This window comes from Magallana gigas, chromosome 10 (genome assembly GCF_963853765.1).
Source record: "Magallana gigas chromosome 10, xbMagGiga1.1, whole genome shotgun sequence".
In the NCBI taxonomy this organism is placed as follows: Eukaryota; Metazoa; Mollusca; class Bivalvia; order Ostreida; family Ostreidae; genus Magallana; species Magallana gigas.
The window spans coordinates 3,423,302-3,440,723 of record NC_088862.1 but is presented as its reverse complement, the minus strand read 5'-3'; the positions used below and the strand labels follow the sequence as shown (position 1 = coordinate 3,440,723).

Below are 17,422 nucleotides of genomic sequence, written 5' to 3'. Positions count from 1 at the left end.
GATGCCCTAGCATTATTCCAAACGATGCCATTCCTAACTATTTCCTTACAATGCCATTCTCCATTTTATAGGGACATCCAGCTTCTTCCAGTTGACCCTGATACGTGGGAAATCCCCGCAGGTAGACTCAGACACCCCATTCTCTATACAGGACACCGGGAGCTTCTTTGTTATCAAGACTCCCACGGGAATAACCCTTACATGGGACAAGGGGACCCGAGTGTACCTCAAATTGGGCACACAGCACAGAGGAAAGGTAAGACCCTCCTACCCATACCCACACTCCCCCACGCCCTCCTTAACTTTTCTCTACAACCAGAAACCTTACCTTACCCTTCATCCGACTTTAGACCTCAGTAATGATCTCAATTTAAAGGTACTTAACTGTAAACCAACTTGAATTCAGAACGACTTCATATTGTGATTGACTCGGGATATATAGATTTGTGGCAACAATTTTGTTTTTTTGATTAAAAGTCTTTGTGAAATCTAAACAAATTACATGTAAGACCAAAAAATAAAATTTTTTTGCAGCATTTAGAGATTCTTGAAAACTAGGGAGATTTTTTTTTTTGCATGTGAATAAAAGTTGGTGCTCATTATCTAATTTTACTTAATGTTGTTAACTTGATATGAAATAAAAACTTGCATGCACATTAAGATGTCATTAGATTGATTGCTAATCTTTGATATCCTCACCAGGTGGAAGGTCTCTGTGGTAACTTTGACGGAGACCAAGGAAACGACCTTGTGACCCAGGGTGGCCTCCAAGCTGTCAATGTCACGACCTTTGCAGATGGTTGGCAGGAGAACCCGGACTTCTGTAACCCCTCCAAGATAGTGACTGACACGTGTAAGCAGAATCCTGAGAGGCAGCAATGGGCCAAGAGCAAGTGTAGCATCATCAGCAGCTCACTGTTTCAGCCCTGTCACAGCGTGATGCCTGACTACCTCGCCTACCAAGCCAGGTAAAAACTGGTGCCCTCTCAGAGGATTTGTCTGATCCCCAGCAGGTCAATTCATCGTCAGCTTCTTTGTCTATCAGTTGTGATTGTTACATTTTTGTGTGTATTACATTTATGTTTATAACATTTGTGATTATATCATTTGTGTGTATTGCAGATGTGTGTATTTCATTTATATTTATCACATGTATGCATATTAAATTTTTGTGTCTATTACATTTGTATTGTTACATTTAATGTGTATGTTCCATTTGTGATTACATGTATTACATTTGTGTGTGTTACAGATGTATGTTTGATGCGTGCGCCTGTGACTCTGGAGGAGACTGTGAGTGTCTCTGTACCGCTATTGCCGCCTTCGCTCATGAGTGTGCCGCTCAGGGCGTCCCCATAAAGTGGAGAACTCCTACCCTCTGTCGTAAGTTGTGGCCGTACTGTTTGGTCTAGTGGCAGTTTTTGATTTGGAAGAATCTATCTATAAGCTGCAGAGACTTTCTCTCTGCATGTCCATGATATTTGACTTCAATATTGTGTGTTTTTTACTGTAAACAAATTATTCATGGTTATATTTAGTGCTTATGATATCTGGAGAAAATTGACTTCCAACAAGTTAGTGTGGATAATTTGAGTTTGCAAATTTCTGAATTTTATGTCCATGACATTTAGTAATGTAATGTGATTTAAAGCAATTCAAGATCAAAGTTACCAAAATCTTGTTCATGATATTATGAAATATAAGAACCTTATACTCGAAAGAAAAAAAGTTTTCAATGTATCGTAGTATATTTTGAAAGTAAGCTTAAACCTCTCTCACCCTGAGTTTTATTTTTAGCCATCCAGTGCGAGGAATGCGCCACCTACAACCCCTGTATCTCGGCCTGCCCTAAAAAGACGTGCAAGAACTACTTGACCTACGATCAGATCACAAAGGACTCGGGCTGCAAGGAGGAGAGCTGTGTGGAAGGGTGCGACGTCAAGCCCTGCTCCACGGGGATGGTCTATGACAAAGACTCCTCCCCCATGAAGTGTATCCCTGAGCCATTCTGTAACACCCCCGCCTGCATGGTTAATGGCCGACAGTATCGTCTGTATGAGCAGATTAAAGACCCGGATGTGTGTAGACAAGACTGTGAAGTCTGGTAGGTGTATACAGTCAAACATCTTGATCTCAGACTCATGGGTCTGAAGAAAAAAAATTAAAACTATTAAGAGAAGAACTTCAGAGAATTATGGATACATGTATGTTAACAGCTCCTTCTTACAACACCAGTACATATCTGTTTTAGCACCTGACAGTGTATTGTATTTCATGATTGTCACAATACGTGCAATGGTAACATAACTGTTACATCACCTGTATTTAATAAATGACTTTATTTACAATACCTGTAATGATTACATAATTGTTACAGCAGTGTATTACATGAGTCACAGCACTTGTAATGAACTGATTAACTGTTCTAACACCTGTAGTGATTACATGACTAAAATAAATCACTGTTATAATACATGTTGTGATTACATAGCTATTACATTACATGTAATGATTACATAACTGTTACAGTACCTGTGGTCCAGATGGAGATGTCATGAGGAACAGTGTTTGTCAGAGTACCACTCCACCGGTGACCCGATTCCCACCTGTGACCTACAAAACCCTGGCTCCCAACACCTACCCTCAAGGTTTGAATGTATTAACACTACATAAATTAAAAAAATTGACACCATTATCCATTATTTCAACATTTTCGGTAAGGAATAATAATGTTTTGAAATTTCTCTCTCTCTCTCTCTCTCTCTCTCTCTCTCTCTCTCTTCGTACTGCTTATGTTGTAACATGATAAACACATCCATTTTTAGATATAAGGCTTACACTACATTGATACTTATATTAGTTGCACATATCTAGGAGGAGTTCATCTGATTAGTGGTTGATGATGGAATTCTTTGCTTTCAGGAATTCCGACATTTACCAGCCATTTCGGTCATGATGGATCCACGAAGCCTCACCACAAAGTGAGGTGTGTTGATGGATGGACTCAATGGATGAGTGGCAACTCTCCTTCCACAAGCGACCCTAATGATCGGGAAACATCTGAAAATTTGAGAAGGATGTATTCATTCTGCCATGACAGTCAGCAGACTGCTATTGAGTGCAGAGTGGCAAACCAGCCAACCAAGACAACAGCGCCGGTCTGGGCTGATTATCTCTGCGACTTAGAGGAGGGCTTACAATGCACGAGTAAAAACGGAACTGAATGTCCAAATTATGAGATCCGCTTTGAATGCAACTGTCGTAAGTATTAACCTGTACATCTTCAGCTGTTGAAAACTGAAGATTTTAAGCAAATCACAATCAATTTTTCAGAAATTTGTTTGAATTCAAATCTTGCCGTTTGTGTGCAGAAATTTTTAGACATGCATAAATTTTTGTCATCAAATCCAATCAAATGTTACTAAGAGACACTGGGTTTTTTTTTTTTAATGTACAAGCTTAGATATGTATGGTTTTGAAGGCCAATTATATCCATCTAGTGTGTAAGCTGAACAATACTACTATTTTGGTTTCCTCTTCAGATTTATCCACAGTAACAACAAAGTCTCCCGCAAGCACCCAACCAACCACTGCCTTCTTCACCGGAAAAATCCCAATCACTGACGATTTCGGTCAACCTATTTTGGCTCCATTGACGGACCAGTTCCACAAACCAGTGACGGATGACTTTGGAGAGACGGTGTCCTTGGTACCACAGTACATCACCCAAACAAGACCCACCCCATCCCCACCGACCGATATGTTTGGCAGACCATACATCATGTATCCAAAAACTGATGAATTCAAGAATCCCATTTTAGTTCCGAAAACAGATGCGAACGGAAATCCAGTAACGGATGCATCTGGCCGAACAACAATGGTCCCGGAGTATGTGACTCAAGGAGTTCCAACTGTTGAACCACCCACAGACAAATTTGGAAACCCCATCCTGTCTCCCAAAACCGATGAGTTTGGAATACCCCTGTTGAATCCTCAGGTCACAGATGCCTTTGGTCAGCCTCATTATTCAAACAACACCCTGATCCCTCAGCCTTATAAGTGTGTTCAGGGATGGTCCCCCTTCATGAATGTGGACAACCCCAAGAACAAGAGTGTGGCCAGTGAGATTTTCGGGGGAGGAGACATCGAGAGTTTGAGTGCACTCAGACAGAAATACAGCTTCTGTGCCGAGCCTTCCTCCATTAAGTGTCAGTCAGTGAATGACAAGTACCCGTACACACGGACTGGAGATGTTGACGTCATCTGCAATGTCAAGAAGGGACTGCTGTGTATGAACAGAAAACAGGCCGATGGGGAATGTGAAGATTATGAGGTGTCGGTCTACTGCGATTGTGGAGGTAGAAAACGATCTTGAATTTTAAATAAATGTAGAAAAATAAATATCAAAATGATAACATAGGGTAATTAGAACAAACCTAATATTTGTGTTTTTTTTTAATGCAGTTTTGATGTGAAATTTATCTTTCCATTGTCAAGTATAAGAATTGTTTGTTTGTGGTACAAGCTGTTTAACACTGATATGAGAATGGATCTCAATTTTCCTCATTTTTTTCTTTGCAGAAACCCCAACAAAACCAGTAGACCAAGTAACCAAGGCCCCCGAGCCTGGAGAGCCCCACCCCCCTGTCCCATCCTGTGAGTGGACACAGTGGATGAACAGCCACCGCAGGATGCCAGGGGACGTCCGCGAGACAGAAACCCTCAGCCAGCTACGCATGCACTACGACTTCTGCGAATTCCCGTCCCAGATCGAATGCCGCGACGCAAAGACTGGACAGACGTTCGACAAAACCGGGGATCTGGCGGTCACCTGTGACATCAACCATGGCCTCATCTGTGAAGATCTCTACCAGAATTCTGTGGAGGGTTGCCGTGACTACGAGGTTCGAGTGTACTGTACGGACGGATGCCAGTCGACTGTCGGACCCACCGTGTCTCCTCGCTGTGAACCGGGCTGGACGGATTGGATCAACAACGTCCATCCATCTTCAGATTTTCCAACGGATGTGGAAGTACCCAGAAGTATTCTGGGATACCCAGACACCTGTAATAACGTCATTGCTGTGCGGTGCTCCGTGGCAGCTACTGGTCTGGACTACAAGAGTAAGGGAGAGAATGTGATCTGTACCACCAACGGACTGAAGTGTACCCCCAAACCGGGCGAAACCTGCGAGGACTATCAGGTCCAGTTCTACTGTGACTGTAAGTTTTGGAGCAAAAGCACAGACCAGACGCTTAGTCTGGAAATACTGTGGCTTAAGGTCCTTTTTTCCTCATGATTGTTTTATTTGTCAGAGCATATCGTATAAATATATCTGTTATTTTTGTGCATCACAAAATTTGCAAAAATGGGGAAAATGTGTAATTTTAAAAAAAATTGTGAGTCAATTTCAGCGATTTTAAATAGTTCCTTATTACAAACAATACCAGATGTAATTTCTGCTTATTGAATATTTGTAATGTAAAAGAGATCACGAAAAGAACGAAAATTAGATAATCGGGAAAATAAGTGGATATACTAATATGAATAGAGGTTGAATGAAAGATTTCTTTCAATTCATTGATATGTGTTTGGTAATGCTAATATATGTATTATAATTGACATTGATCTTGTTTTGAAATGTGCCCAATGACTGAAATATGAATACCTGCAATTTCCCTTGTTTTTGATTATAGGTTCCAACCCACCAGTTCCACAGACGGACATTTTTGGAATTCCAATCGCAGTTCCTAAAACGGATGCTTTTGGATTCCCCCTTCTGAGACCTCTGACAGACGCCTACAATCACTTGCCTATCACAGACAACCAAGGAAGCACTTTCCTGGTTCCAGTTCCTTCAAATGGCAGCCACCCAACTCCACAACCGGAAACCGATGCTTTCCACAACCCGGTGCTAGTACCAAAAACAGATGTGTATGGCCAACCAGTCACCGACAAATCCGGAAACCCCATCATGGTTCCAAAACCGTACTCTCAAGTTACGCCCACCACCACTCCACAAACCTCTGGATCCACCCCGGAACCAGGGAAAATTGTGTGCAACCAGGGCTGGACCTTCCCTATGAATGCAGACTCGCCCACCTCAGGGGCGGGGGATGAGGAGACCCTGTCTAAACTCCGCACCAAGTTCTCCTTCTGCCACGAAGATGACATTGTTGCTGTTAAATGCACAGAGGTAGGATCATGTGACACACTTTATATACTTTTATGATTCAATAATTAACAAATTTCCATAACTTTATTCCAAAAAGATGGTACATTTACAATCAAGTAACCCACTTTCTACTTTTATGTTATGGTTAATACTTGCTTTTGGAATCATTCTAATTTGTGGTTGCTCATATTAGTTAGTACCAAATTCTACACAAAACTTTTTTTTTTGGTAAATGGGGGGGGGGGCAGTTTTTTTTAATTGTTTCAGAAGTAAAAATTGTTTGAATATGTACAAGTAAATTTGTTAGAGAAGGTGGCTCATGAAATTCAATCAAAGTAGAACTCTGTTTCCACACTGTATTACCCTATTTTTGTAGAGGAGGCAATTGAGTTTGCTTAAAAGCAATGTTTGTAATATCTCTTGCATATTATTTACAGAAAGACAGATATTGGTCTGACTTTTAAATTAAAATTAATTTCTTTTTGTTTAGAAAATCATAACAATGACAACAAGGAAAATTGATTATCTTGCAATTTACTTTATTTATGCAGCTACAATATGTTGGACTCAAAATGATAATCAAAAATGTTGTAACAGTCAGGAAAATAACTTTCCCATTTGAGTATTCGATGTTTGGCTGAGATTTAGGAATATAATGTAGGAGCAGAAATAGTTGATGAGGATTAAATTTTGTTATTTTCGTTAGCAGTATATATCAATAGAATTAAATCCATGACAATTAAATCTTTAACCCAAGTACGTGTATTAATAAATACAGAGTTGATACGTGATACATTTAAGAGATGACGATATGACAAAATTAAATCCCAACGTAATTTTATTTCATTTAAAAACAACAAAATTTTGACCCAACGAAAATATGTGCTTCTACAGTATATTGTGTTTTTATTAATTATATTTCATTTTTTTCAAACAGAAAGACAGTGGGCTGCTTCCAGCTGATTTGGGTCAGTCTGTGACATGCGACAAGAACGGACTTGTTTGCGTGAATGCCAATCAACTGAGCGGCAAGTGTCACGACTACCTTGTACAGTTCTACTGTAGCTGTAAACAACAGCCTGGTAAGGTCCCAATTAACTACACAACTACTGTAGATTCCTATTTGAATGCAAGAAATTAAGATCCGCATAAAATTCCGAGAATCGTGGTGAATTTTATAATCTCGCATTTATTTTTTGGACATATGTAAACTACATAAAACTATTATAAAAATTCAGCATTTATGATTTTGTGTTCTTGCAAATGGATGGAAAATGGCTGAATCGCGGAATTAAGTACTTGCTTAAGAATAAGGAATCTACAGTATTTACTTTCTGCTATTTTGGAATACTTTAAATGTATTTCCTTTTCCCTTTCTCTCCATTTCCTTATTATGATTTTTTTTAACATGGTGGCCTTTTTGTATTTGCTGCATTTTTTTTTACGTTTCTAATCTCAATTTCAGTGACAATTTTCTTTGTAAAGCTTAACGAGGATGAGTCGGATTATATTTACACTAGATATTTTGATATCGATCTTATTTCTATAAAAAAAAAATATTCTATTACTAAATTTACTGAATTGATAACTTGCGCAAATTAAAGGTTAAGCCAACATTAAGTTTAAACTTCTTTGACCGAAGGAATGAATTCTACACCTGATTTACCGATTAAATAACTGTCGTAGATGGTGATTTCTACATGTAATTCCTCAATTAATTAATAATTGTAGATGTGAATTCTACGGTTTCTCCGAGCCCTGCCACACCTGGAGTGACAACATCAACAATGCCTCCAACGATTGGCCACGAAGGTAACATTTAGAATTATTTATAAACTCATCGTTGTGTTTATTGTTCTATCCTATACGTTAGGATTTTACTCTGAAAGATTTGTTTAGTCAATTTTTAATGGCATTTAGGATGATTTATTGATTGATAACGATGGATTACTATCCAAATCTAAAAATCAAAATGCTAAATCATATTAGTGAGACAAAATATTTTAATATTATGGATTCGAAACCATGTAAAAATTGAGATTTTATTTGTATTACCTGACTCTTCTGTTTTAATTCCAGTATGCGACCATGAGGTGGGGGTGTCAGACTTTGCCCCCGATCAGTTCCAGGCTTCCTCTTCTGTTGACGTTGATCACGACGCAGACAAGGCCAGGCTCCGCAAACCGACCGCCTGGGTCGCAAGGTTCGTATCTCTCTATAATAAAAGCAACTTTTATTCATGTATGGGAAATTTTAGCAATGTTCGCGGGAGCCCTGTCATTTTGAATAATTCTCGCCGTGAACCAGTCCTCAAATCCTTCTGGTTTTTCATTTTCCATATAATCTACATCTCGATTGTGGAAATTATCTTTGATAAATCTCAAAATGATGCTGGTTTAGAGTATCCTTCCATGATTACGTTGAATTTTGTTTCTGCTTTTATCCAAAGTAAGCCATTGTAAAACCAAAACAATGAACTAAATGTTGCTTTTGAAATGACATTTTTAAACCAGAGCTTGGTCTAATGGTCATTACAAATTATTGAAAAATCCATTGTATGCAAAGTTAATAAATGATTTTTTTAAACAGAAATTTAAAGCTATTGAAATGCATATATTTGTGTAAAAGCTGAGCACTACATTTTACCACTCATTGTATTAATTTTGTAAAAAACACAGACAGTAAAACCTGTTTTCATCTTCATTTGTTTTTGAATTAAATTGTAACAAATTTCTGTGCTAGCTCATTCTTTTATTTTTAACCATGAACTTAACCTCTTACTTTAACAATGTCCCAAACTCTACAGGTACAGTGATGAACACCAGTATATCCAGGTCAACTTCCAGATGCCAACTACAATGACTGGGGTCAGAGTTCAAGGCGACCCCGCCTCCCAATCTTGGGTGACCAAATTCATTGTGAAGTTCAGCAATGACGGCCAGAGGTGGACTCCGTATTACCAGAGCTTCGCTGTTGAGCCTAAGGTGTTCCAGGGAAATATGGACAAGGATAATGTTGCCTCTGCATTTTTCGATCGGGAAGTTACAGCTAAATACCTACGCATTGTCCCGCAAGAGTGGCACAACAGAATCGCCTTACGGTTTGAGGCTCTGGAATGTCCGACTCCCACAGGTATAAATGTTCAAAAAACTGTGTTATCTAAGAGGGCATAATGGTCAGGACCATTTTTAAGACTTTATTAGTCTCGAGTTTTGTATCAAGATATATAGAAAGATGTTCAAATTTTAAGCTAATAGCTAAAATTTTAAGGAAGATCTTATGTTTATCATAACTTGTTGTTCATTCAGCCTCCCTAAACATATTGTACAGAACATTTTGGGAACCAACAATTTGATAAATTTCAGCATTATTTTTGAATATACATGTAAAAGATTGAATTCCATTAATTTTTCAGAAACACCTGCAGTCACAGTTTCTCAAACATCACCAACCCCTAAGTGTAAGCATCCTATTATGTATCTGATTTTGTATGATTGCAATCAGAAAATTTTTGCATACATGTAAATAATTATGTAATTATATTGAGAGAGAGAGAGAGAGAGAGAGAGAGAGAGAGAGAGAGAGAGAGAGAGAGAGAATGCATGAAGAAAAGAGTGAAGAAGTGAAGTAACTAGATGTTGAAACTGTATGCCTGATTGATTTTAGCACGATATTTTACCATATTTTTGCAATGGTTGTATTTCAGTGGACTGTTTGGATCCTATGGGCATTGAGAACGGTGCCAAGGTCACTGACGGTCAGCTTCTGGTGTCATCCAGTCGGGACTCCCTGTCTGGGGCCTCAGCGGGACGTCTGTTTAATGAGTTTGGAGCATGGGTACCACAGTAAGTAAATCTCTCACTCAGAGTTAGAGTTAGTGGGTCACAGAGTGTGGGGATGGGGAACTTTAATTTTGTAAAATAAAGCAATGAGGGTGACATTCAATCCAAGATTCAGGGCTATTGGGGAGGGAGGGGTAACTTGTTTTGTTAATCAATGGTTGACATTTAAATATTTTCAAAATTGATTATTTCATTTATTTTTGATTCCTTTCATTCTCTTTATTTATTGGGAGGGGGCAGGGTGGTTGAGATGGATATAGGAAGAAAGTTGTAGGCTTCTTAGAATTAATCAGTATTTGATAGCAGAATATCATACATTCATAAAGGTGATGGAGGTTTTTTTCAAAATGATGCTCAAATAACCAGGAGTTGTGGTTTAAGTCATATATGTCTTTTCCAGGGACAATGCAGAAAAGAGCTGGATTCAGGTGGACCTGGGGTCGCCCCAGACAATCTCGGGGATCCTGACCCAGGGAAGCCCCCGAGAGGAGCGCTGGGTCACAAACTTCGCAGTGTCCTACAGTCTGGACGGACGTAACTTCTTTGTCGTCAAGGAAGCAGACGGCAAGGCGGCCATGTTTATCGGGAATGTGGATCAGAAGTCTGTGGTGAAGAACATGTTCGACTCGCAGATCTTGGCGCGCTATGTCCGCGTCGTCGTGATCGAAGCTGGGTCCGGAGGGTCGGGACTGCGTTTTAATCTACTGGGCTGTAGCTCTGAGACGACCAAGACTTCCCCTCAAACAACACCCATTCCGACCGCCACCCCACGTCCTGTGTCAACCATTGAGCCAAGTAAGTACCCCAGAGAAGGAAGACTTCTTGGTTTTGATACAAGTGCAGAATTGTCACTTGACAGAATGATATTTTCAGTAACTTCAGTAATTTACAGGAACTTAATCTAGCAGAATGAATTACCATAGCATAGTTGGCTTATAGAATCATATTATAAGATAACTAATTGTTTTCAGTCTGCAATCAGCTGATGGGAGTTCAAGATATGGAAATAATTCCAGACCGATTACTGACAGCCTCGTCAGAGAAAGATTCCACGTTTTCAGCCTCGCAGGGACGCATCACAGGAGACGGTCACTCTTGGCAACCGTCGTAAGTACCCTGTTTTAAACTGACATAATGGCCTAGGTATCAAGTTGTTATTTCTAAAATACAAGTATTATTATGCAAATTATTTATATCATTAATATAAAATACAAAATTTTCCCTATTTTTTGATGATATGTTGAAATTTGTGCAATCTTTTTTTTTTATCAGACATACTTTTAATTTAATTCAATTTAATGTATTTTTGTAATTTTTACTCTTTATGACATGATTCGACTAATTAAACTGCCTGGTACATTTATTTCCATAATCATAATATAACGAGTATATATATATTATTACATATTCATAGAATTTTGCATATTGTTTTGTTACATCATAAACGTACCATATATGGTAGATTTAAATTTGATCAGTAATAAGAATTATTGTTATTTTAGGGAAAATAACAGCAATACTGCAGTTTTTACAGTATGTTGAAAAGTGGAATCAAACTTATTTTTGATTTTTTTAAAATTAGGTCATCTGACCAGACTCCATATATTGAGGTCAACTTTTTGGAGCCAAAACTGATCACAGGAGTTGTGACGCGGGGTGATGGAAAAACCGAGAATTGGGTCCGCACTTTCACAGTGTCCACTAGCATTGATGGAGCCAACTTCTCTCCGTACAGCGATGGTGGAATTCCAGAGCCCAAGCTGTTCAACGGCAATGAAGACAAAACCACAGCGGTCACTAATTTCTTCAACAGGCAGGTCATTGCACAGTATGTACGAATTCATCCCAAGTCCGTCAATGGAGAAACGTCCCTACAGTTCAATGTTCTGGGATGTAACCCCGCCCAGAAGCCGGGTCCAACTACACCATCTTCAGTGGTTCCAGAGACCGACGAATTCGGTAACCCGATCTTGATTCCAAAAACGGATGAATATGGAAGACCTCTGACTGACTTTTACGGCCAGACGATCATGGTTCCAAAGCCCTACACCCAGGGTCAGCCCACACCTGCTCCTGCTACAGATGAACATGGTGATCCAATCTTGGTACCAAAAACCGATACTTATGGTAAACCAATGACCGATGAACAGGGGCATACTATAATGATCCCACTCCCTTGGAATCAAGCCACACCAAAGGCAGTTCCCAAGACAGATCCGTTCGGAAATCCCATTTTGGTACCTAAGACCGATTCATATGGAGTGCCTATGACTGACAATCAAGGTAATACAATAATGGTTCCTTTGACTGAGGCACCAGAGAAACCCACTGTGGTGCCAGTAACAGATGCTCAAGGTAACCCAATTTTGGTGCCAAAAACGGATTCTTATGGAAAACCAATGACAGATGAGCATGGTAACACTGTAATGGTGCCTATTCCATATACACATGGTCCTCCAACCCCATCACCTCAGACAGATGAATTTGGAAATCCAATCTTGGTGCCTAAGACAGACTCCTATGGCAAGCCCATGACAGATGAGCAGGGCCACACCATCATGGTACCTCTTCCAGTTTCAACAGCAAAGCCAACTCCAGAGCCTGTGACTGATATACAAGGGAACCCTGTGCTGATTCCAAAAACAGATTCCTATGGAAAACCCATCTTAGATGCCCAAGGTCACACAACAATGATTCCTCTGTATGTGACACAGAAGACTCCCATTCCAATCCCAAAGACAGATGATTTCGGCAATCCTATCATGGTTCCAAAAACGGACTCTTATGGTAAACCTATGACAGACGACTTTGGAGAAACCATCATGGTGCCTGATTACTACACACAGGGACCTCCAACTCCTCGACCACAGACTGATGAATTCCATCAGCCAATATTGGTTCCAAAAACTGACACCTATGGAAAACCTATGACTGATGACCTAGGAAACACAATCATGGTTCCATTGCCAGAAACAACTGCTAAACCAACACCTTCACCAAAGACTGACAAGTTTGGACAACCATTGTTGGTCCCCAAGACTGATGAATATGGACGACCTTTCACAGACAAGCAGGGTAATACCGTGATGATTCCTATACCCTATGAACAGAGCACCCCTATTCCTAACCCAGTCACAGACAGGTTTGGAGTACCAGTGTTGGTTCCTAGAACTGATGAGTATGGAAGGCCATACACTAACAGGTTTGGACAAACCGAGATGGTACCTATTCCATACACTCAAGGCAAACCCACTCCAAAACCACAAACTGATGCTAATGGTCGACCCATCTTGGTTCCAAGAACAGATGAATATGGACAGCCATATACAGATGAGCATGGAAACACAGAAATGGTTCCAGTGCCAGAAAACCAGAACACTCCCACTCCAGCGCCTCTCACTGATGAACAAGGAAACCCTATCCTTGTTCCAAAAACAGACTCCTATGGCAAACCAATGACTGATGAACTAGGTAATACTATCATGGTGCCTAAACCAGCTCCAACTGGAAATCCAACTCCTGCTCCACAGACAGATGAACATGGAAACCCAATCATGGTGCCAAAGACTGATTCATACGGGAAGCCCATGACAGACGAGCAGGGACATACCATCATGGTGCCACTGCCTGCTACTCAAGGTTTACCAACACCAGCACCTTTGACTGACAAATTTGGAAACCCAGTTTTGATGCCAAAGACAGACTCTTATGGAAAGCCAATGACAGATGAACAGGGCCACACTATCATGGTTCCGGTCCCTGCCAATCAGGGGAGCCCCACTCCAGCCCCACAGACGGACAGTTATGGCAAACCAATAATGGTGCCTAAAACAGACTCCTATGGCAAACCAATGACAGACGATCAGGGAAATACCATCATGGTTCCACTGCCTGCTACACAGGGTCAGCCTACACCTGTTCCAGAAACTGATAAATTTGGAAATCCAATATTGATTCCAAAAACAGATTCCTATGGCCATCCCATGACGGATGATCATGGTAACACAATACTGGTTCCTAAACCTGCCACACAGGCTACACCCTCACCAGTACCAGCCACCGACGAGCATGGAAACCCCATCCTTGTTCCACGGACAGACTCCTATGGAAAGCCAATGACTGATGCTGAAGGCAGCACCATCCTAGTGCCACTGCCAGCCAATGGTAGCACGCCACAGATTATCCCAGAGACGGATGTATTCGGAAACCCAATATTGGTACCAAGGACAGATGAATATGGAAAGCCATACACTAATGAACAAGGCAAAACTGTACTGGTTCCAAAACCCGCCACTCCACAGAAGCCAACACCAGAGCCTGAGACAGACAAATTTGGTAATCCTGTTTTGGTGCCAAGAACAGATGAATATGGAAAACCTTACACAGATGAGTATGGTAGAACAGAATGGGTTCCAAAACCAGCCACACAAGGCCTTCCTACGCCAGCTCCGGAAACAGATAAATTCGGTAACCCAATCCTAGTTCCAAGAACCGATGAATATGGAAGACCCTATACAGATGAACATGGTAACACAGAGATGGTTCCAAAACCAGGTTACACAGGTCAGCCAACTCCAGCACCAGAAACCGACAAATACGGACAACCTATCCTCATTCCTAAAACTGATGAATATGGCAAACCTTACACAGACAGTCATGGCAACACTGTCATGGTTCCAAAACCGGGAACTTTTGGCCTTCCAACTGTTATCCCAATGACAGATGAATTTGGAAGACCAATCCTTGTTCCAAAGACGGATGAATATGGCCGCCCCTACACCGACAAATTTGGATCAACAACAATGATTCCTTTGATCCCTGTTTCGCAAGGAGTTCCAACCAGGGTGCCCAAAGGTAAAAAAAAAAGAAAAAGATTCTGTTAATTAGAAAAGAGAAAAGGAAATCTAAGTTTCATACTGGCATTTCATTTTTTTGATGTACTATAATTTCACTGGGTTTTAGTTACAAAATTACATATAAGAAATGATTGCTATAATCAGGATTAAGAGGACCCGTTGGTAGTGGCCATTTTTAGACTATATGAATCTCCTTAAGAAGAAAAGCTCTCTATATAAAGACGTATGAAACAAATCAAATTTTAAAGTTAAAAGATATTGAATTTTTCTTTCAACATAATAGTTTATAGCCAAATAAATCATTTTTAATAATTCAAGATAGGTTTGATGGTTAATTTGTTGACCACCCGGCCACCTTAAATCAACAAGTTTGTAATGTTTTGGTTGTTCTGAGCTAGATGATTGCATTGATTATAGTTGGTTTTACATTTGATTGGTTGTGTTTTCTTTCAGTCTGTTTGACCTATATGGGAGTAGACGACAACTATGTTATTAAGAACAGCCAGATGTCTGCCTCTTCCTTCAGCGGCACAAATACCCCAGGTCAAGGCCGTCTCTTTGGCGACTACTCATGGCAACCAAGGTCAGTGGTTAAAGATTTGGTTTCCAGCAAAAAATCTCTGTGAAATGTTTAACATTTTGAAATATCCATAACTCTTTTATCCATTCATCTTTCAAAGACTATTTCTCAAGACTACGTTTTTTAAGTTTTTTATACATTTTCCTGATGAAATGAAATGTAAAAGAAGAAGACATGTCTATAATCATAGAAAATATTTTTGATTTACTTTTTGTGAAAAACTAATTAATGGTACATATATTAGAAATTCTTTTTGAATTTCATATTATGTAAAACTTTAATCTTTCAGTGAATGAAAAAATGAAATGTTATACATGTACTACTAGGAGAGTCTTTGAATCAATCTGTTTTTATATCTTATTTCAGGTCAAATGACACATCACCATGGATACAGGTTGACCTTGGCAAGTTGTCCTTGATCTCTGGTCTGGTAACCCAGGGAGACACCATCAACAGGAAGTTTGTCAAGACTTACACAGTCTACACCAGCATTGACGGAAAGACCTTCGTTCCTTACTCCGACACCCCAGGGGCAGGAATTCCTAAAGTCTTCAGTGCCAACAAAGATGGGGATACCCCCATAAGGAACCTCTTCAACAGGAACATGACAGCCCAGTATGTCAGAATTTACCCACAATCCACCTCTGCTGCTGGAACAGCAATCCGACTGAATATCCTTGGATGTAATCCATCAACACCAGTTCAGCCAACCCCATCCGGAACACAAACACCAGGTATTTAGCAAATTGTTTGTGATTGAAGTTCCTTGTAAATATAGAATTGGAAATCTTTCTGCAATTTCAAGTATATGACTTGTTGAATTTTTCTTCAGTGATAATGATTACCCTGAAAAATTTGTTGAGGTCAAATGTCATTTATCTCGGAGTTATTTTTCTTATCAGAGGATTTATGCTTCAATTTTTAACTGTGATTCATCAATTGAAACCAGTTTAAAGCAAACTATGTGAAATACATTATTTTTGGAAAATTTTCTAAACATGCTGTATGGTACAACGGGTTTAACATATAATGCTTCTATTATGTAGTCTGTGATGTCAAGATGGGCCTGTCTAACGGATTGATCGTATCAAACGCCCAGTTCAAAGCATCCAGTGTGTTGGACAGTTTCCACGGGCCTGAGCGCGCTCGCCTGTACAGCCACAGAGATGGAGGTTACACAGGGGGATGGACTCCCAGGTCAGAATTCACCAATCAAATCCAATCTTACAACTGCTTTGTTCGGACTTCTTTAAAGAGATTTTTTTTTTTACATTTTTACATTCTTGGTTTTGTATAGAGTTTATGTGTTTGTAAGATTGCTATAGAAATAAATATAAAGATGCCTGCATGATGATTAAAACATCTATGGTAATTAAATAATAAAATGGTAAATGTAATTAAATATCATGAATAATTTTTCCCTACAGTGTGAACAATAACCGCCAATGGATCCAAATTGACCTTCTGTCCACAGAAGAGGTTTATGGGGTCGTCACACAAGGTCGCTCCGACCTTCCTTACTGGGTCACCGAGTTCCAGGTCTACTACAGTACGGACGGAAAATCATTCCTACCGGTGACCTCTGGTCCAGCGGACAAAGCGCCCCAAACGTTCAACGGTAACTCTGACAACCATAACCCGGTCACCAATATCTTCAACCAGAAAGTCCAGGCAAGGTTCATTAGGTATGGAAATGTTTGACTTACTCAGTGTTGTTAATTATAAAAAATAATTGCGTAAAGAACCAGTACTATAAAGAATTGTTAGTAGCTTTTGAATTTTTTTTTTCTGCACGTCTTATGAACTATCCTTAATTTGGGATAAACCTATTCGATATTTCATTAATTTTAATGCATTTAATTTCTTTTATTTTGAATACACAAATACTAGTACAATAAAAAAAAAACTGGGAAGTATTTAGCAAAGTTAAAGTGGCTCCTGTTTTGTTTTTGTATATCTTTTGAACTT

General features: G+C 39.7%; 1 protein-coding gene across 3 annotated transcripts in view; it reads left to right on the top strand.

The window, feature by feature from the left end:
* Window positions 1-17,422, top strand: part of LOC105343045 (uncharacterized) — a 111,973-nt gene that overhangs the window by 57,991 nt on the left and 36,560 nt on the right. For all 3 annotated transcript variants that reach the window (XM_066072882.1, XM_066072883.1, XM_066072881.1), the window contains exons 21-42: window positions 72-256; window positions 703-968; window positions 1,253-1,383; window positions 1,798-2,104; window positions 2,530-2,648; window positions 2,923-3,261; window positions 3,543-4,358; window positions 4,582-5,223; window positions 5,698-6,197; window positions 7,114-7,258; window positions 7,908-7,988; window positions 8,256-8,379; window positions 8,983-9,308; window positions 9,592-9,636; window positions 9,883-10,021; window positions 10,419-10,813; window positions 10,990-11,125; window positions 11,601-14,872; window positions 15,328-15,457; window positions 15,821-16,188; window positions 16,501-16,651; window positions 16,882-17,139. In XM_066072882.1, the coding sequence (XP_065928954.1) occupies window positions 72-256; window positions 703-968; window positions 1,253-1,383; window positions 1,798-2,104; window positions 2,530-2,648; window positions 2,923-3,261; window positions 3,543-4,358; window positions 4,582-5,223; window positions 5,698-6,197; window positions 7,114-7,258; window positions 7,908-7,988; window positions 8,256-8,379; window positions 8,983-9,308; window positions 9,592-9,636; window positions 9,883-10,021; window positions 10,419-10,813; window positions 10,990-11,125; window positions 11,601-14,872; window positions 15,328-15,457; window positions 15,821-16,188; window positions 16,501-16,651; window positions 16,882-17,139 (8,875 nt within the window). The remainder of the gene's footprint in view (window positions 1-71; window positions 257-702; window positions 969-1,252; window positions 1,384-1,797; window positions 2,105-2,529; window positions 2,649-2,922; window positions 3,262-3,542; window positions 4,359-4,581; window positions 5,224-5,697; window positions 6,198-7,113; window positions 7,259-7,907; window positions 7,989-8,255; window positions 8,380-8,982; window positions 9,309-9,591; window positions 9,637-9,882; window positions 10,022-10,418; window positions 10,814-10,989; window positions 11,126-11,600; window positions 14,873-15,327; window positions 15,458-15,820; window positions 16,189-16,500; window positions 16,652-16,881; window positions 17,140-17,422) is intronic.